The sequence below is a fragment of the Sinohyriopsis cumingii genome, chromosome 13 (assembly GCF_028554795.1).
Source record: "Sinohyriopsis cumingii isolate HCF-2022 chromosome 13, ASM2855479v2, whole genome shotgun sequence".
Taxonomy (NCBI): Eukaryota; Metazoa; Mollusca; class Bivalvia; order Unionida; family Unionidae; genus Sinohyriopsis; species Sinohyriopsis cumingii.
This window is the reverse complement of record NC_142973.1, coordinates 33,056,838-33,079,356: the sequence shown is the minus strand read 5'-3', so window position 1 is coordinate 33,079,356 and position 22,519 is coordinate 33,056,838. Positions and strand designations below refer to the sequence as shown.

The 22,519-nt window shown below is 33.8% G+C and overlaps 1 protein-coding gene across 1 annotated transcript in view; it reads left to right on the top strand.

Moving 5' to 3' along the window:
- LOC149785165 (low molecular weight phosphotyrosine protein phosphatase-like) overlaps positions 1–22,519 on the top strand; it is a 49,009-nt gene extending 26,490 nt beyond the window's left edge. Inside the window, exons 3-6 of the mRNA XM_089978958.1 lie at positions 4,454–4,570; positions 6,324–6,385; positions 16,083–16,182; positions 19,555–22,519. Coding sequence (XP_089835084.1) covers positions 4,454–4,570; positions 6,324–6,385; positions 16,083–16,182; positions 19,555–19,641 — 366 coding nt within the window. The 3' untranslated portion in view covers positions 19,642–22,519. The remainder of the gene's footprint in view (positions 1–4,453; positions 4,571–6,323; positions 6,386–16,082; positions 16,183–19,554) is intronic.

The following is a 22,519-nucleotide window of genomic DNA, read 5'->3' as shown; positions in this document are numbered from 1 at the left end:
CCCATCTTTCTTTGGCATTGCTGTTGGGGGGTTCTGAATCAAACATCTTGGAAAGAGCATAGGTGAATTACTCAGCCTTGTTTGGATATGATATTTTGCTCACATCAATGCGTGGTTTACCCTCTTGCCTTGAGCAGTGGATCTTCTTTGGCTGAAGCTTCATTTTGCAGCACACCAGCAAGTGGTCGGTGTCGCAGTCAGCACTGTGGAAGGTACGGGTAAGGAGCACACCCCTCATGGCTGACCGTCTTGTAATGATCAAGTCCAGCTGGTGCCAGTGTTTAGACCGGGGATGCCTCCAAGACACTTTGTGCTGTGGCTTTGTCTGAAAGAATGAATTGGTGATGCTGAGGTCATGGTACGAGCACATCTCTAGAAGGCGCTGCCCATTCTCATTCATCTTCCCAACACCAAACTTGCCAAGACAAGAGGGCCAAGAGTCATGGTCGGCACCCACCCTAGCATTGAAGTCACCCAGCAAAATCAAGTTTTCTTCCTTGGGAATTTTGTTGATGAGCGAGTTTAACTCATCGTAAAACTCATACTTGGTATCTGTGGAGGATCTTTGTGTGGGAGCGTAAACGCTGATCAGGTTGACAGGCCCATTTGTGGTGTGGAGGCGGAGGGATAGCAGTCTTCCATTTCTGAGTTGGCAGGGTTTTGTCATCCCCAGCAGAGTGTTCCTGACAGCGAATCCAACACCAAACTCTCTGGCTTCGTCGGCACTCTTTCCTTGCCAGAAGAATGTGAGTTCTTTCCTCTGAGGGACCTGGAATCTGGTAGTCATGTCTCCTGTAGTGAGGTGATGTCAACCAGGAGTTTTGCAAGTTCGTTGTTGATGACTGAAGTCTTTTGAACATCACTGATTGTCTGGAGATCATCTGAGAGCCCAGTCAGCGTGGTCCGGACATTCCAGGTACCTAGCTTGAGGATTGGAGGTTTCCTTCTTGGTTTTCTTTTGTTATTTCTTGGTGCAGTAATTGCAGTCCACTTGTCAGGTACTCGCGTACCTTAAGCCTTATGCACCCAGCAAGGCAGGCGAACTGTGGTGGGACGGCACCGTATTGGCTGGGGGCTTCCCAGGTTTGAGGTAGGTGATAGCTGTCCAGTGAAACCTGTTGGTCTCTCCCACCATCAGAAGCAACCCTGGCGTCTGGCTCTACGCCAGTCGAGTGGTGACTTATAACCAGTAAACTGCTGCTTCCCGTGTTGTGTCGACGCTGTGGAGCGAAGCTGGAGTGTCCTCTCCAGGACGCAAGTTTGTGCAGGGTGATATGGAGAATCAGCTGTTGCCCATGCAGTTGATACCGCCTCTCCATGTAGCTGATGGATCCAAAGGAAAGGACAAGCCAATATGTCATGGCACCAGCTGTATCGCAGGAGTTGCCGAGATGACACTGAAATCAATGCCAAGTCGCCTTAGGGACTCCGTCTCCGGATTTTCTGTGTGGGTTTACACCCTTAGCCTTTCCCATGAGAGATTATAGTCGCAAGGCAGCGAAGGTTTGAAATCAGAGTTTACCTTCTCCTAGATGGGCGACCACCCTAGGTTAACGAGCCCCATCTGTCCAAAGCATCTGGTTTTGAGGTGCCAGAAACACGCCTGTCATCCCTTCTCCAGTCAGTTTAAACAGGTTCCGCCACTCGTGAAGGCCTGGAGCTGGTATGCCAAAACTTAATCTCCATGGAGAGGTGAGTTACACCAGATTTCATTTCTGTCAGTGGTTATTTATTTACATGACTTGTCTCTAAAGGAAGGAACAAGTTTGGCTCATGTGTTATTGTAGCCACATTAAACTTCTTTTTATTCCTTATTTATCACAAACCTTGTCAATTAAGTGATTTGTCTTTGATCTCAGCAAGTTGAGCCACTGGTTAATCTTGATGTTGTTTTAAGTGTGAACAGCAGTTTGTAATCTTAATTACACAAGTTGGCAGAAGAATTAGTCCTCAGTTTCACAGTCATATATAACCTGTAAAGTATTTGTAAAGTTATTGTTTCTTTATTGTGCACAAAACAATGGTCAGGGTGTTTTTAAGAGTCAGTGATGATTTAATTTATTGGATGGATCAAAGTGAGCTGGATACAGTAATTTTGTGAGGTATGTAATTTTCAGAGGAAATAATATGGGCATATAGTTTAGGAATTTGTTTAATAATACTGTATTAATAATAATAATAATAATAATAATAATAATAATAATAGTAATAATAGTAATAATAATAATAATAATAATAATAATAATAATGGTATTCAGTGCATATTATATTTGTTCCAAAGCCAACTTTGTAAGGTAAACCTCCTTTCAGATGTCACCTATGTTATGGGGCCAGTTTGACTATTTTCCATAGGTGCCTGCTGTTTACAGGTTTTTATTGTTTTACCTTGTTTTACACTCTATCATACTAGGTGTGTGTATGTGCATTGACATACGTTTGTGTTGATAGCAGATATTGGGGTTGTTTTCTTCCCCTTCAGTGTTGATTTATTATATATATATATATATATATATATATATATATATATATATATATATATATATATATATATATATATATATATATATATACACACATATATATATATATATATATATATATATACACATATATATATATACACACATAGATATATATATATACATATACATATATATATATATATATATATATATATATATATATATATATATATATGTATATATATATATATATATATATATATATATATATATATATATATATATATATATATATATATATATATATATATATATATATAGTGTGTGTGTGTGTATGTGTATGCAATGACTTATTAGCACACACATGATAATTATCATTTACATAGGTTGTTGAAGGCTTCTAAAAGCTTAGAAGCTTAGGAAAGGTAAGCAATGTAATCATTAATTACTCTTGTTTTTATATGCTTTTATAAAGTTCAATATAATTTATGGTATAATCCATCCAGCTATAAGTAACATCTATAAGTGGTTCTTCCTATAATGAGGACTTCATCTGTTTCACGCTGAAAATGGCCTCTTAAAGGGATAGCCTCCAGAAGGAGGACAAACTGTAACATTATACTATATTGTTATTCTGATATGTGTCATTTGATTAGGGGTGGCCTCTGTTAAGAAGGGTCCTAGGACAAGGATAGTGTGTCATGCTTTGTAGTCGGGGCCCTAGCTCAGAAGTCATGGCAGTGACAAGGCAAATATACTGGGTTACTTTGTGATATGTTTCCTTGTCAGGGCTGTATCCTTTGAACAACTGAAAATATTTTCATGAGACCTTATTTGGATATGAATCATGACAAACTGGCATGTATGTACTGTGGTCATGTCCCCTACCTCAAGGGCATGCCACAGTAAAGTAAAATGTACTACTGTGAGGTGTGTCCATTCTGCAGCTTTTGAACTCCTTAAGATATTACCCTGCTTTGCACCATAGTGGCCTCTGATGCATCATGCTAAAATATAGCTTTATGACCTATTCCTCATGCATGCTGCAAATTTATTAAAGCTTTTCTTTTAATGATACTTTACCCAGATACATGGCTTGGTGGTTGTCATAGTCATGCCCCTAATTCATGGTCATGGCATTCAGCAAATGTGCCACTTAAGATAACCTGTTTCTTTCTCCATGCTGCAACATTTGAATCACTGAAGAGATTTTTGTGACACTTTTAAACAAATCACATCATAGCAAGAACTTGTGCTAGGCATTGGGTAGCATTCCAGAGTCACCCCTTACCTCATGGGTTAAGGGAAAATGTAACACATTAACTTATTTGTTAAATGTTTGCTGTGTCTTTTCTGTAACATCTGAACTGCAGGAGATAAGAGCTGTTCCATTAAATCATACATGAGACCCAGGGAAGGTACTTTTAAAGTAGGTACTCACCCATAGATGCAATTTATAAATTTTCTTATCATTTTAATATGTATTCTGTGAAATCAAAGTACCCTGGCATATACTTTAAAAAAAACATTTTACATCGCTATACATCATAATGTGACAAAGTGCATACACTCAAAAGCTGGGTCCTTATCTCAAAAATCAAATAATGTCAGGAAAAATGCCAGAAGATGGGCATGCAGCATGATGCTTATGGTGCTATTTTTTGAGTCTTTTTATGGTAAAGAGGTAGCAGCATACCTTATATTGTAACACAGTCATAATTGTTTGTCAATAAAATATAGCGGAAAAAAGAATACCTGGACTTAGGGTTTGAAATTAAAATATTATTTTTGCTGTCATACTTCTTTTCTAAGCCAATTTTTTATTATAAATCTAGCCTCCACCATTACAAAATCGTACAATTTATATCTGAAAAAAAAAATACTTTTCCAATTGATAGCAATAAAAAATGTTCCATGAAAATATTCAAGCTCTTGATAAAAGGAATTGTACATGTTAATTGTCATGGACATGCCCATATTTCTATTTATAGTGGAAAGTGGACAGTGCTGCCATAGCTGACTGGAATGTTGGAAAAACACCAGATGATAGAACTGTACAAGTTTTAAAGAAGAATGGAGTCAGAGATTACCAACACGTAGCTAGACAGGTTACGTAACTATAATTACAACACATAGACAGGTTACATAACTATAATTATAAATGCTTAGACATGTTACATTAACTATAATTACAAATACAGTCTGGTTACATAATTATAATTACAAACATAAACAGGTTATGTAAATATAATTACAACCACATAGCCAGGTTATATAACTATAATTACAAACACATAAGCAGGTTATGTAATATGATTACAAACACATAGGTTATGTAACTATAACTACAAACACAGGTTACATAATTATAATTACAAACATAAACAGGTTATGTAAATATAATTACAAACACATAGGTTATGTTGTTGTTGTTGTATGGTTTAACACCATATTTCAGCACACAATAGGCTATACATGGCAGCCAGTATTAATGGTGGAGGAAGAACCCGGAAAGAACCACTGACCCTCGAGAAGCTACTGGCAAGCTTTCTCACATACCCACATTGGCCGAATCTGAGACTTGAACCCACACAGACAGAGGTGAGATGGCAGTGATCCGTAACGGAGAGCGCTTTAGACCACTCGGCCACTCAGGGCTATAGGTTATGTAACTATAACTACAAACACATAGACAGGTTACATAACTTGTAATTTCATTATTTTCCTACTCATTTATATTACAAGTCACAAGGGTCATGTGAGCTTTCAGCATAGAATATTTCAGTAATGGGTTTCATTTTTTAGAATTTTATTCTACATACTATACCTTTAAGTGGTAAGTATTCACTTCATTTGGATTCATATACATCCATATTCCTTTGGAAGGTCATTATTTAGATACCCTGAAAGGTGCATATGGCAAAACCAATGTTAAAGTACCTAGACATTTTTGGACAAAATGAACCTAAAGGTGTGATCCAGTACAATCTGGATTGAATGTCACGTGTTGTGATCTCACAATGAAAACTACGCATATTGATAAACAAATTCATACTACCCTTGATTGTGACCATTCCACTCAGTGCGCATTTATTTTGACCCAAGTTTAGTAAATGGCCACCACTGTAAAAGACAGTAGAGATCAATAATTTTTGTCAGGAAGTTTCTTGATGACAGTTAAATTCAGATCATTAAAAAAAATCAGGATTGAATAGACTGTTGTTAAAGAAAAGTAGGTTATATTTTTTTAAAAACAATTTGTATTTAATTTAAAATCTGTAAATGAGCATGCATGACCTGTGTGACTTGTACCATAATCTAGTCTGTGCATTTATTTCTAAACAGAAGTTTGTAAAACCCATGTCCCATAAATGAACTGATTAAGTAATTTTTAAAAAAATGAATGGCACTAACAGATAATAATAATAATAATAATAATAATTATTATTATTATTATTGTTGTTGTTGTTGTTGTTGTAGCTGCTTAGCTGCCTTTGCACTTTATAGTTGTTTTTGTAAAAAAAAATCATGATTCCTCTTTCATGCTTTTGTTATACATCAAACTAGGCTGAATTCTCTGAGGAAACTATCTTCTTCAAAAAATTTTATATAGAATTTTAAAAAATTATACATGAAGCTACTATATTTCAGCACTCTCACACAAATTTAAATAATTTATTACAAAGAGAGGTGTGAAAAAACAAGCATTCATTTTAATTCTGCATGCAGTTATTAGATGTTGTGGTGTGAGTTGCAAAGGAGAAGGCATCAATGGAAAGATGGATGACAAGTCTGATTGCTGTTATTTTCATTACATGTGCAATTAAGCAAATCAATGATTTAAATAAAATCTGATTTCAGGTTTGTGGTGATGATTTTAGAGAGTTTGAATACATTTTAGGAATGGATAAAGAAAATATGAGGTACGTATTGAAGGGGACTTCTGTTTACATTAAATATCTCAGTGGTTTGATTTTTCTAGAAAGACAAAAAAGGGCATAAACATGCCTTGATGTACATTTTAAATGACTTTATTAAATTCATCAGTGCACAGAAATTTAAATTTATAATGCATGTACAGAAACTTGTTGCCTAGTGTCTTGGAGGACTGATCATTTAGGATATAATGTTACATCTAATTGACAGATACCTTGTACCATAAAGCCATTTAATTTTATTGGTATTATTTGTTATGGTTCAAGAAAAAAAAAAATTCAGTGGTAAAATTTGGATATACCTCTAGCTGAAAAGAGTTCTGTTGATTTAATCAGATTTACTTCTAACTGAGAAGGGTTCTATTGACTTCTTTGGATATACCTCTAACTGAGAAGGATGCTATTAATTTCATCAGATTTACTTCTAACTGAGAAGGGTTCTATTGACTTCTTTGGATATACCTCTAACTGAGAAGGATGCTATTAATTTCATCAGATTTACTTCTAATTGCGACCACTCCGGTGGCCTAGTAGTTAGAGCATCCACCTTGAAAGTGGGAGGTCCTGGGTTCGAACCCTGGCCAAGTCATACCAAAGGCTTACAAAAATGGTACTAACAGCTGCCTTGCTAGGTGCACAGCATTAAGAGGTTAGTGTTAGGACTGGTCAGCCTGGTGTCAGGATAATGTGACTGGATGGGACATCATGCTACATGTCTGAGGCATGATGCCCCAGTGCTAGACATCACTATAAACTGCAGACATAGTAGCTATATGACTGAAAAACTGTTAAAGCTACATTAAAAATTCAATCACACACACACACACACACACACACACACACACTTCTAATTGATAAGGATTATATTGACTTCTTTGGATATACATACACCTCTAATTGAAAAAGTTCTATTGACTTCATTGGATATTCTTCTAATTGAGAAGAACTCTATTGACTTCATTGGATATTCTTCTAATTGATAATGGTTCATTAGATATACCTCTAATTGTGAAGGACTCTGTTGACTTCATTGGATATTCTTATAATTGATAATGGTTCTTTTGACTTCATTGGATATTATTCTAATTGAGAAGGACTCTATTGACTTCATTGGATATTCTTCTAATTGATAATGATTCTATTGACTCCATTGAATATTATTCTAATTGAGAAGGACTCTATTGACATCATTGGATATACCTCCAATTCTGAAGGACTATATTGACTTCATTGGATGTTCTTCTAATTGATAATGGTTCTATTGACTTCATTGGATATTCTTCTAATTGAGAAGGACTCTGTTAACTTTATTTGATATTCTTCTCATTGATAATGGTTCTATTGACTTCATTGGATATACGTCTAATTGTGAAGGACTCTATTGATTTCGTTGGATATACTTCTGATTGAGAAGGACTCTATTGACTTCATTTGATATACATGCACCTCTAATTGAAAAGGTTCTGTTGACTTTATTGGATATTCTTCTAATTGATAATGGTTCTATTGACTTCATTGGATATACTTCTAATTGAGAAAGACTCTTTTGATTTGATCAGATATACTTTTAATTGAAAAGGTTCTATTGACTTCATTAGATATACCTCTAATTGTGAAGGACTCTATTGACTTCATTGGATATTCTTCTAATTGATAATGGTTCTATTGACTTCATTGGATATACCTCTAATTGTGAAGGACTCTGTTGACTTAATTGGATATACTTCTAATTGTGATGGACTCTGTTGACTTCATTGGATATACTTCTAATTGAGAAGGACTTTATTGACTTCATTGGATATACTTCTAATTGTGAAGGACTCTATTGACTTCATAGGATATACTTCTAATTGAGAAGGACTCTATTGACTTCATTGGATATACATGCACCTCTAATTGAAAAGGTTCTATTGACTTCATTGGATATTCTTATAATTGAGAAGGACTCTGTTGACTTCATTGGATATTCTTCTAATTGATAATGGTTCTATTGACTTCATTGGATATACTTCTAATTGTGAAGGACTATTGACTTCACTGGATATACCTCTAATTGATAATGGTTCTATTGACTTCATTGGATATACTTCTAAATGAGAAGGACTCTATTGACTTCATTGGATGTACTTCTAAATGAGAAGGACTCTATTGACTTCATTGGATATACTTCTAAATGAGAAGGACTCTATTGACTTCACTGGATATACTTCTAAATGAGAAGGACTCTATTGACTTCATTGGATGTACTTCTAAATGAGAAGGACTCTATTGACTTCATTGGATGTACTTCTAAATGAGAAGGACTCTATTGACTTCACTGGATATACTTCTAAATGAGAAGGACTCTATTGATTTGACCAGATATACTTCTGATTGATAAGTTTATATCGACTTCATTGGATATACCTCTAATTGTGAAGGACTCTATTGACTTCATTGGATATACCTCTAATTGTGAAGGACTCTATTGACTTCATTGGATATAACTCTAATTGTGAAGGACTCTATTGACTTCATTGGATATACCTCTAATTGTGAAGGACTCTATTGACTTCATTGGATATACCTCTAATTGTGAAGGACTCTATTGACTTCATTGGATATACCTCTAATTGTGAAGGACTCTATTGACTTCATTGGATATACTTGGTTTCACACACAAATGTCTTGGTGTGTTTCTGTCACACAAATGACTTGGCTTTGTGTGTTTCTAGCATGCACAAATGACTTTGTGTGTTTCTATCACACACAAATGACTTGGTGCATTTCTATCACACAAAGGAATTGGTGTGTTTCTATCACACAAATGAATTGGTGTGTTTCTATCACACAGATGAATTGGTGTGTTTCTATCACACAAATGACTTGGTGCGTTGCACTTAATACACATATACCTCAAATTATTGTCCAGTTATTAACAATAGAAGTTTTACTGATTTGACATTTGAATAGTCAATGAATGCTGACCACCCATGGAAAGACTGAAATGTCATGTGTGATTTACAATCAGACATTGTTTCAAGAATAAAGTGATCTTAATTTCTATCAAATACATTGGGACAATAAAAAAATGAAAGAAAGAGCCTCGTCTGTTCTGTACATTTAGAGAAGGCTGACCAACTTCTTTTGCAATATATTTACATTTGTATTTTATTAAAACAACAAACCAAACTTATGTACTGATTTGATGAGAGGCACATACATCTTCCCTTGAACAGTGTCAATTTATTGTATTGAACAGTGTCAATTTATCATATTGAACAGTGTCAATTTATTGTATTGAACAGTGTCAATTTATCGTATTGAACAGTGTCAATTTATCGTACTATTTAAACATGAAAAATAATCCTCTAAGGATTAACAGTTAAATTCCATTTGAAAGCCACTTATTTTTTTTTAATCAACAAAAACAAGATCAAATTCTGAATTTATAAATCACAATATGACCAAGTCATTAGACTAAACATGCATACTTGTTCAATTTTAACTATACATGTACTGCAAGGGACTGGTTATTTAATTTATAGAGCTAGATCATTCTTTCCAACTGGGATATTTTTGTTCTTGTTTCATTTATCACAAGATAAATGTATTTAAAATAAGAAAAGGAATGGCATGGTGTCCTTTATGCAATGCAAATCTCAAATTTAAATCACACCTCTATAGTCCTGTGATTGGCTGTCAGAAGAAATAGTGCAAGATATTACTGAGAACTTGTCAGTGCTGGATCAGGGCCTACACCCCACCACAATAAATAACAAAATGTACACACACACACAAAGCTGGTCACTTGTCACTTGAAATTTGACCATCATTTTATTCTAGCACATGTTTATTGAGTATTATGCACACTTTGAGTAAATAGATGTATAGACTTTTGCTTTGGTACCCTTTTGAGGAAAGTTAGGGCCTTTTGAAATTTAGGAAAAACCAAAGCCCCCACCCCCAACATTTGACCTGATTCAGCTACGCTCTTGCATGGGGTAACTATCAGAACTTGTGCACAATTGTCTCACATCAGTCAAATATGAATGTGATCTTGTTGTAAAATGTTTGATGTCTGTTATTCGTTATTGTTCTTTTCACTGCAGAGAGTGCAGTAGTACTGAATACTGTATTCCATATGATATTTAACAAAATATATTGTGTGAACTGCAACAGAAATAAAGAAATGAATGCATCTGTACATCCCAATAACATGGTATTGAGGGACTTTAAAAAACAATAAGATTCATTTTGCCAAATATACTCCAAATAGGTCCATTAGCATTTTCTGAACTTTTTGCTTTGTGTTAAGTAGAGGATTCCATTATATGCAATAGTAAGCACTTTACAAGTCTGATATAAATGTAGGGACCAAACTTGGTATTACTGCTGCTGGTAGGTCTTTTATTTGTGTAAAGTCATTACATCACGTTAGAGAAATATATATTTGATAGCCATCATTTTATTGATTTATTGGTCAAGAAAGAGAGAGATGAAAAATCAATCCCATGTCTTCCACTGCAAAGCTATATACCAAATATAAAAATTTGCTATATATTATTGAAATAAATTGATTTGCATGTTTTATTTTTTCATCTCAGTATCCAAATGCTCCATAGTCACAAATAGAAAACTGCATTGAAACAATTCAACATCTTAGAGCTGTTACAATTAGGTTATTGACGTATCATTTCCATATGACATAAGTGTTTTTGTCATGATTAAAATTTTGTTTTTTTATATTTTTCCCAACAAGAACAAGCAAATAAAAGGACACATGTGGACACAACCATGCAGAATGCCTTAAATGTGTTGAACATATAGTATTTGACAATTTTCCACATTATTATTCATTTCAACAAGATTCTAAGATCAGATTAATTAGGAACAATTACCTTACTTCCACTGTTAATGATGGAACCATAATTTAAGCTGTAAACTACAACAGTCCATCTCAGATGGCTTCGTGTTAGAAATTCACCATGCTCACACTGAAATTGACATGTCTTCTGATGCTAAAATTTTATAACAGTGTTGATAACAGTCACTACCTTTATTTCTGTAAAACATCCACTCAAGCTAATAATTGACTAGGGAGAACCATTTAAGTTTCCATAAGGTTAATATATTATTTGAAACAATTTTATCTTGTGATGAATGAAAGAATAAAATAACTGTTCCAATCGGAAAGGACAATATTAAATGACCAGTATCACACAGTATAAATGCAGTCAGAATTGAACTAAAGTTCATAGCTGTGTACATCTATATTCAGCCTCGTAAATGAGTCATTACTTTTCAAGTCCTAAACATGTGGTTTGCATTTAAGTGTAAATTTAGTGTTTTATGGGGTTTTGAGGTGTGTGGCTTTTTTTTAAACAAAAGTGGCTGTCATTGGGAATTTAAATGTTCATATCTCAGAGGATTACTTTTCAGGTTTGAACAGTAGGATGACTTTGCACTATTCAAGACAACAACAACAAGGTCTCATTCAATCAGTGCATACGTTTGTTCAGATTTCCTTGAATAAAATAAAAGTGTAAACTTGTTGTAAAAGGTGTCAATCAGTCTTTTCTGAATGAAAAAAGTACAGTAGTGTTAGTACAGTTTTTGAGGCATTTCAACTATGTTAATATTATCTAAATTTGATTTGGCATCATATCTATTACAGAGTCATCATTAGAACTTGGAAATGTGTATAATCATCTGATAGTGATGTTGATAAATTGAAATCTCTCTTCCTCTGTCTCTTTCTCACTTTCTCCATAAACCTCTAAAGAGCATGCTTGCAGGGGTCATACACAGTAAACCATGCACATTTTTAGAGACCATTTCCACTCAGTATTGGTCATCCTGGTGTACAGAGCAATTCTCAGTTGTGCCACTGTGGCAATTCTGTCAGGATGTGTGGAGAGATGGTGGAGGTTTTCTTTCTTAATCCTATCAAACTCTCTTTCCACCCCAATCTTGATGCATGGGGTTCTGAAAATACACATGAGCTGAAAGGAAGCAAGACTTGCTGAGTTGCCTTTTAATGAAAAATTTGTACAATGAGTGGTATATCATTGATACAGTGTACATACCATACATATATTTTATTTATATCACATACAAAAACACATATTTGAACATTTAATGGAGTTACGACATGCTCCGGGCAACTGTGTATAGACCGAGTGAAGGAACTCCTCACATCCCTGCGAGTGTGTCCGCTGCAAAATATAATTCTATGCCTTTTCTTGTTGTTCACAGTCACATATGCAAATGAATAAGTTGATTGTTTTCTTTTTGAGTTTCTATTTTTATTCACATTTATTAAATCAATATAAGACACACTCATGATTTATACATGAAATACGGTTTTTATGAAGAAAGTAGTCCACTACAAACATGGTTAGCTTCTTGTACAGTGAACCATGTCAGGCATTTGCCTACTGGCATATGGAAATAAGCATGGAATAGAAAATAAGTGAAATGACAAACCAACAAGAGGTAACCAAAATATTTTAATAAATTTAAAGTTCAGCTAAGTCATTATTCTGCTTTAATTAACATTTCTAAAGATTATAACATTCTCTCTCTCTCTCTCTCCTTTGGACAGTTTGACTAAACTTTACCATCATTCATAGGTCCAGAGACATCATTGTATGGCACAAGCGAAAATCCCCACCACTCGTATTTTCATGGATTTTTGCCCGTATCTAGCTACAATAACCGGGGGAGGGGGGGCAACCATTTGGACATTTTTATATTTAATAATTATTAATCGATTTTTAGAACATTATAATAGGTTTAAGAAACAACAACAACAAAGCATTAAATATGCTACAGTATGTGTGCCTCATAACCAACAAATTTAACATATAGTGTCGACAGGTTATTATAACTATGTATCATTGATATTATGAACACTGTAGATAGATCCCGAGGAAAGCGTAAACATACCATTATGACAAACCAGATTATTGTAGGTTACTTGGCACAAGTTCAATTTTAATGTTTTCGTGCAGCGCAATGTTTTCTCTCACTCCAGATTTTTGCTTATTATGTCCCTTACACATGAGAGGTGAGAGGGGAATTGAAAAAAGAAAGGGTTCCGATGAAATTGTGTGCCATTTTAATTTCTTTTAGAAAACAGGGACTATTAATACTTTTATTGTTATTTTCATAAGTCATTTATGATTGATGAATGAGTAGAAATTCATCATTGATCTATAGGCCTGCAGTTTAAAGAATGTTTAAAAATTGTATTATTTGACCATGGGCAGATCACAATTTGATATACCAGTAGTATTGGGATATCAATTTGCTTTATACCAACACTTTAAATGCCATGTTATTTTCAATGTATGTGGTATATATATATATATATATATATATATATATATATATATATATATATATACTAGAGAAAGTTTGTCCTAGCTGTTTAATCTATACCCAAATACCCAAATGGATAAGTCTCTTGTGGTGTTGGGATTGATCAAGGATCCATTCTTGCTTACCTATCTGTTTTGGTCTTTTCATGCCCACTAAGGATATATATATATATATATATATATATATATATATATATATATATATATATATATATATATATATATATACTGTTGTTTTGGCTTTTGGCCACTGAGATTGTCAGTTGGCTGTACCAGAACAACCAGTCCACCCAGGATATCAGATGAGTTGTTTTGGCATGTGGCCAACAAACTTGTGGCTGACAGGCTTTCAAGTTGCTTTGGCCAAAATAACAAGTACACTCAAGATCTTCAAGAGTACAGATATATAATAATCTGTTCATTATGTATACTCTAATTTACAATTAGTATCAGTGACCAGATTGCTTAATGTTACTATAAGGTAAAGATTGTTTATATTCAAATAAATGTGTTCATTCCTTCTTTTCTTTACATGATTGTTACATTAATTCTGCACATTCTTGACAATGACATATGGAGGAAAATATTCCTCTGTAAACTCCTTGTTAAGCAAGGACAACATTTGAATACATTATATATATATATATATATATATATATATATATATATATATATATATATATATATATATATATATATATATATATATAATTGTATTTGTACTGCCTGATATTTCTGGTGCCCCTAAAGCATGACCTAGGTGTCTAATTCAAAACCCATTGGATACATATTGATATGTTTGTCAGTAATAATATGAAACAAATCACAGACAAGACTTAATTTAAGTGGTAGTTCAGTTTTATATAAAAACCGTTCTCCCCAACGCTGCTCCTTGGGGTGGATCAAAAATCAAACACCACTGTGAGCATCTTTAGACTATCAGTCATATGTCAAGGTTTAAGTCTCTATCTGAATAGTGTAGACATTGTAATGCATGATGGGCACATGCATGTATGGACACTGTTAGATGTAATGGACACAGGCATGTATGGACACTGTTAGACATAATGGACACAGGTATATATGGACACTTAGGCATAATGGGTACATGCATGTATGGACACTGTTAGACATAATCGACACAGGCATGTATGGACACTGTTAGACATAATGGACACAGGTATGTATGGACACTTTGGCATAATGGGCACATGCATGTATGGACACTGTTAGACATAATCAACAGAGGCATGTATGGACACTTAGGCATAATTGACACAGGCATGTATGGACACTGTTAGACATAATGGTCACAGGCATGTATGGACACTTAGGCATAATGGACACAGGCATGTATGGACACAGTTAGGCATAATGGGCACAGGCCCAGCCCTAGGATGTGCAGGGCCCAAGACAGCATGCAGTGAGCGGGGCGCCAAGCAAAAAAATTGCATTGTGGAGTTGATTTCCTGAAACCGTGGGGTCCAAGGCAGTTGCCTCATTTGCCTTGCCCTAGGGCAGGGCCTGAATGGACACAGGTATGTATGGACTCTGTTAGGCATAATGGACACATGCATGTATGGACACTGATAGGTATAATGGACACATGAATGTATGGACACTGTTAGGCATAATGGACAAAGATGTATGGACATTGTTAGGCATAAAGGACACAGGCATGTATGAACATTGTTAGGCATAATGGACATGGGTATGTATGGACACTGTTAGGCATAATGGACACAGGCATGTATGGACACTGTTAGGCATAATGGACAAAGATGTATGGACACTGTTAGGTGTAATGGACACAGGCATGTATGAAAACTGCTAGGCATAATGGACACATACATGTATGGACATTGTTAGGCATAATGGACATGGGTATATATGGACACTGTTAGGCATAATGGACATGGGTATGTATGGACACTGTTAGGCATAATGGACACAGGCATGTATGGACACTGTTTGGCATAATGGACACTGTTAGGCATAGTGGACACTGTTAGGTGTAATGGACAAAGGCATGTATGGACACTAATATTTATAATATACACAGGCATGTTTGGACACTATTAGGCATAATAGCACAGGTATGTATTGCCACTGTTAGGCATTTATGGATACTGTTTGAAATACTATGCATGTGCTTCTGCCCTGTTTTGGATCAAGAATTAAAACTTCTAGAAAGCATTGTCACAGTGTTCAAAGCATTATATCCACATTAAAACAGTAAGCGGGGGTGGGGGGTGGGCTTTGGGGACATGGGAACCTGAATAAATAACAGGATGCTGCTGCAAAGTGTTTTTTTTCTTCAGTGATTTGGAGGAACTGAAGCCCAAGAATAGTAAAGCAAAACTGAAGCTATTAGGAGAATTTGATCCACAGAAGGAGCTGATAATAAAAGATCCATATATTGTAAGTGTTTACCCAGAACATAATAATAAAAGATCCATACATTGTAAGTGTTTACCCAGAACATGATAATAAAAGATCCATATATTGTAAATGTTTACCCAGAACATGATGATAAAAGATCCATATATTGTAAGTGTTTACCCAGAACATGATAATAAAAGATCCATATATTGTAAGTGTTTACCCAGAACATGATAATAAAAGATCCATATATTGTAAGTGTTTACCCAGAACATGATAATAAAAGATCCATATATTGTAAGTGTTTAACCAGAACATGATGATAAAAGATCCATATATTTTAAGTGTTTACCCAGAACATAATGATAAAAGATCCATATATTGTAAGTGTTTACCCAGAACATGATAATAAAAGATCCATATATTGTAAGTGTTTACCCAGAACATGATAATAAAAGATCCATATATTGTAAGTGTTTACCCAGAACATGATGATAAAAGATCCATATATTGTAAGTGTTTACCCAGAACAATATTCAATAAATGAACAAAATTTGTTTTTATTGCCTGCCAGTGAAAGTTATAGATTTATGTTCAAAGAAAAAGGTGTGTTTTCTTTCCATTGAGAGGTTATATGTCTCAATTCACTAAATACAGATGATTTAAATGATCATTTTACTGTCTTAAGTCACTTGTAAATACAAGTTATACTGATATCACTCATAAATTTAACTGATTTCACAACAAAGTGACACTTAATTATTTAATGGACCTTATTTGTAGCTACAGTATGCAAACAAGTATATATCAGTAACTTTCTCCCTGGTGATCAGATAATGCACTCTGGGCAGAACTGAAGCACTTAATTATCTCATTGCCGCTATGGTAGCCGGATTGGTCTGGGTATGAAGGGACGAAAACGTACACTAACACTCCTTTACTTATTTCTGCCTTTCCTATCATTACTCTTCTGACTGTCATATCACTTCCATCTTTACTTTATCTTTGACGACGCACCACCCATTGCTTAATAGTCGAATGTGATTGCGTCAAAGTATTTATAGATAGATAGAAGTCGTTAGTTTAGAATGACAAATACCAGAGATCAGGTTATTGTAGACCAGTGTTTATTACCCGTTGGATTGCAACAAATCACAGAAAGTATTTTGTATAAAACACATGATGCCAGAAATCCTTAATCTGCCATTCAATGTCAATAAACAATGACCTGCAATAAGCTGGTTTGTATAATTTGCAAGGTGTATTAACAGAGATTAAGTCACTGATCTACTGGAGTGGCTTTAGAGCTAAAGACAATTTCAACAGTCCTATGTACTATACCAAATACAGTAGATGACACAGACCAGTTACAATATTTGCTCATTAGGGAATGGGTAGTTTCAGGTATGCTTTAGCCAGTTAGGAATACAATGTGTAACATTGAATACAATAATGGCTATTTATAGTCCAATGTTGACTGCAAAAACATGTTCTGGCAACATCGAAAACAAGTGCAATGGTTTTAATGTAAAGTTTTCAGCTGACAGATATCCAAAATTCTATATATTTTTGTTTTAAGTTCATAATTTTTGGTGACAGGATTCATAGCATATCTTGAATCATGTAGTAGCCAAGCATATTAATGGGGGAGAGTTGTATAAATTTTGTCTTCAATGTTTTGTTTAAGAAAGTTCCTGCTCATTATAGGGTCATTAGCTACAGGTCAAAATCACTGTCAAAAACAAACAGATTCAGCCCATGCATTCATCACCGCAACATGTGAGCTGCAGTAACTAAGTTCGGAAAATGTTTTGCTCATATTCAAAAGTTTTGAGTGTTTGATGACAGCCAGGGTCAGCTGCCTCTTTCTCTCCATGGGAAAGGTACTTAGCTGCCATCTCCATTGCATGAAATAGCAAATATAACTAAAGTTCTATAAATAGATTTCAGCAATATTTAGTATTTTTTTTCCCCTTAGAAACCTTTTCATTCAGAAGATCATGAATAGGCTTCTTCATAAGTAGCATGAAGGTAGAGGTCAAGGTCACTTGTTCATAAAATAAATTTAGCCTTTGCATTTGATTTCTGCAGAACAATTTAAATTCTACAAAACAGATGCCAAGGAAAGATGGTGTGCATGTTTCCTTCAGAACAAGGTGATTCAGTTTGGTGAAAGTAGCATGAATGTCAGAGTTGCTATTCCTAAAACATGAATATGGTTTAAATTTTCCTTGGACCGATCATCAGGTTTCAGCAAAATAAGCTGCATTTATTCCTGTCATCATATTAAAAAACAAAGTCAGAATTTCAGTCTTGTTAGAGATGATCTTAATTACACAGCATCTGATTGTTGTTGCAACAAGAAAATAGACGTACTATTATTTTATCTTTTTGTGGAATTGCATTTTGGTGAGATTACTCCAGGTATATCCAAAACTGTATGACAAGATATATCTGGGTGGCCCTTATTCATACCTATAGTTTCCATTTTTAGGGAAATCCATGAAGGAATGTTTACACAATCAAAATAATAAATTCAACTTGTGACTTGTGGTGAAATGTCTGTTTTGCTCCAATAATACAGAAGATTAAGGCACCATGTCATAAAATGGTCTTTGTAAATACTACATTACAATGGTTTTGAGTGAAAGGTGTACTCTAAACCACGATTATAAAGTAAAAGATGAATGAAAAACCAGATAGTGAATGATAAAACATGAACAAATGTTGAAAATAAATGAATTGATTCACCCAAGGCAATCATCAAAAGCCCACACCTTCCAGCATAAACACAGGAGTTTAGTATCTGTGAATATTAGTTAGATACAACTTCCTTATTGGCATTTATTTCCATGGTTATGAAGTAAACAACTCTGTAGGTGTGATTTCAGTTAGTCATTTTTTCTGTTACACAATTAATGTTGCAGGTTATCACTGTTTGTCTGACATAGACTTGTTTGATTTAATATTTTAGCCAGAAAGAATGAATTAATATTATGTACAAGTTTTGTATTTAATGAATAAAAATGTGTTGTGCCTATTAATCATGCCAATGTATTTTAATATTGACAGAAATTACTGTAATGCATTTATATGCATGTTTAATTATTGCAGGATGCATTCCAGAGCCTTTCCTCTTTTGATATAAAGATGTCTTTACAGGCTCTTTAAAATCACCATTTCAATAAAGGATAAGACTTTTAACAAAGGAAGTCAAAGCTATAACCCTGAAGAAAAAAAAGACGAGATGTTTTAATGTTATTGTAAGAAGAAAACATCTGACTTGGGTATTGTAGTAAATATTTTATACCTTATATGATATTGTAAACACAGAAGTAATTTCAGCATTACTTAGTTTAGGAATACAAATGTTGTTCATTTTTAACATTTCTTCATGTCTTCTGTTCACAGGATGGGGATCCATCAGGATTTGAAAATGTCTATAAGCAGTGTGTGAGAAGTTGCAAGGGATTTTTAGATTTCTGTGAAAGAAATTAGTTTTCCTCGTCATGTTAGGGAGTGAAATTTTGTTTTTTGACTGCAGTGGTGTACTAAAACCTGCAACATTTGCTTAGTTTTTTTCACATTTGTGGTGCTATTATGAGTTCATTTGAAGAAAGACTAAATTGTTTGATCTACTGGTCATAAACTGGAAGAGCTTTTAGGATGGCCTGTTGTATTCCATCCACTCTCCATTCCATTAGCACAAGTTTATTATCACTATTCTGAAACTACTTAGAAGATTGCCATGAAATTTTACACACACATTCATCCCAAGGCCCAAATGAAAATGGTGCTGCTCTTACATCCATTATGGCTGATACAGTGATCATCTTGAAATTATTGACAAAATTGAAAAAAATATGATTTGAAGCATTATCATTACTTTTCTACTTCTCTTAATACATTTTGTTAATGCATATTTTTGAAAAAGAAATTTGAAATATTGACTAATTTTATCATGCATATAATTTTGGGTAAGAAATATTGTTCTTCTTTCATGTTCTTTTTTTTATATGCAGGTCATAATTGTGGCCATTATGGTTGCAAATTAAGTCTACGAATGTTGGAATCACAAGTGTTTTTACCATATATAATTACTTTTCATGCTTTTTTTTAATGTACTGAACTCACTGCTGTGCAGTAAAGGGCATTGTTTATCTTGTAAATTATGAAACATATGGGAAATTTTTTATGATGAATGGGATATTTATTTTGTGAAATAATTATTGCAGAATATTGTGAATGAAATAAAAAAATATGAATATCCTATTTAAGTCTTTAGTGCATTTAAAATTTGAAGCTTATCATTTACTGAACAAAATTGTATTTATTGATTGATTAAATATTATGACCATTTGTTTAATTCATTATGGAATTAATTGATTCATTTGTGTGTTAATTTATATATTTCCCATGAGCTTAAAAGAATTAGTGAATGAAATATATAAACTAAAGTTAAGGTATGAAAATTATGACATGTATTAGCTGTCATAATTCATAATGTGATTATATTGAATGAAAAATATTTCTTTCCTTGAAATTAGTTTAATAATTCAACAATAAATGGGGATAAAGAAAAATCATTCAATAACTTGCTCTCTTGGGAGATGAAATAAACTTGAAAAATTAAATTATTTGAGGACTAAATTATCATGCCTATCAAACTTTAGAGTACCTAATTTACCAGATATTGTTTCACAGTTATACACAATCAAAATAATTACTTGTGCAGATAAATAACATTTAGTTTCTATACAATACTAAGCACCGAAATCATTACTGTAATGGCAGAAAATCACATGAATATGGCCACACCATCTAAAACCATAATGGTCTGAATACAGGCCTGCCAACTCTGACAATTTTCCTGTAAGTCTTAGGAAATGGCCCTTCAGATATAGACTTACAGAATAAAAGCTCAAATTATGGAAATATTATTGTTTGTGGTAAAATCCCATTACTGGCTTGTCCCTGTTTGATTCAGATCTGGGTTTCACATTAGATTCAGTGGAGTTGGTGAGGGAACCAGACCAATTTTACGGGAGTACCTCAGACACTTTAAACTACATTTTTTTGTTATATGCAAAACATCTGCATGATTAAGCTGTGCTTGTTTGTTTTAAAAATGGTGTCCATCAAGCAATATATTTTCACAATGAAAGGGACAATAAACCTCTAAAAAGGTTTTAATAGTACAGAATAATAAAAGGGAATATTCAGATTCTTAAAAGGAAAAAGCAATAAGGACAACAATACATTGATTTGAGTATGTCATGTGGCAGGCAAGATGATTGCTGTTGCCACAGCCTACATGAAATTTATTTTTTGTTCATGGATTGCATCAAGTTCAGAGATAGCAAGAAACCATTGAGCTATGTAGGATTTTGACCAGAAGTTGGTGAAATTGTACTGGAGGTAATTAAAGAATCAGATTATCTTTAAATAATTTGACCCTGGTTGTACACAATATTTACCAAAACTGCATCAGTCTTGAATCACACCTCTGGACTTTTAAATGCATGTTTTCCAGCTTGACAATAACAGTACATGATATTTTGCTACATCTTAGTGAAAACTGGTCTTACTTATGGAAAAAATTAACTGCCTTAATGAAAAGGTCTTGTTAGGGTTGGCAGCTCCTTGAATAGATAACACTATGTATTAACAAGTAGGATGTGACTTTCAATTTAATTAAACACAACAGTCAAAAAGTTTTAAAAATTTATATATCAAGAATTAGGTATAAAAATAGTATATGTTGTTATATAAAAAAAATTGTCACCACAAGTAATGCATTGACTTATTCATGTGCATTTATGAAATCAGGGATGATAAACAAGTTTCTGATATGGTGAAATATGAACAGCAGTTTTATGTGTTTCCAAAATATCAGGAAAATACATACAATTATATTTAAAATATATATATTTAAAAAATATACAATTATACAATTATATTCCAAAATATCAAGAAATATTTTTAATATTGCATTTTCTGTAACATTTTTAACTATCAGATTTTGTATACCTGGGAAAAAGTATCAGATAATTTCACAAAAACAACCTGTATGATAAACATTTTCCATGCAATGGTTCACTGAATTATTAACACAGGACAATTTTGTTTTGCTTCTCAGGAAGTTACTTTGGTCTAAAAAGAGTCCAAATTAGAAATGTGTTCAGGAACATAGATGCCCCACTGCAGTGCCAGAAAACTGACAATAACTTAATTATTTTCCTCAAATTTTCATTCTCTTAGAATTCAACAAATTTAATGAGTAGCATGGATTGTTAAAAGTCGTAAGGAATCCTTTGCCATTATTAAATTGAACATGCTTCTGGTATTTAATAAATTAAAGGGTAATTTGGTGTTA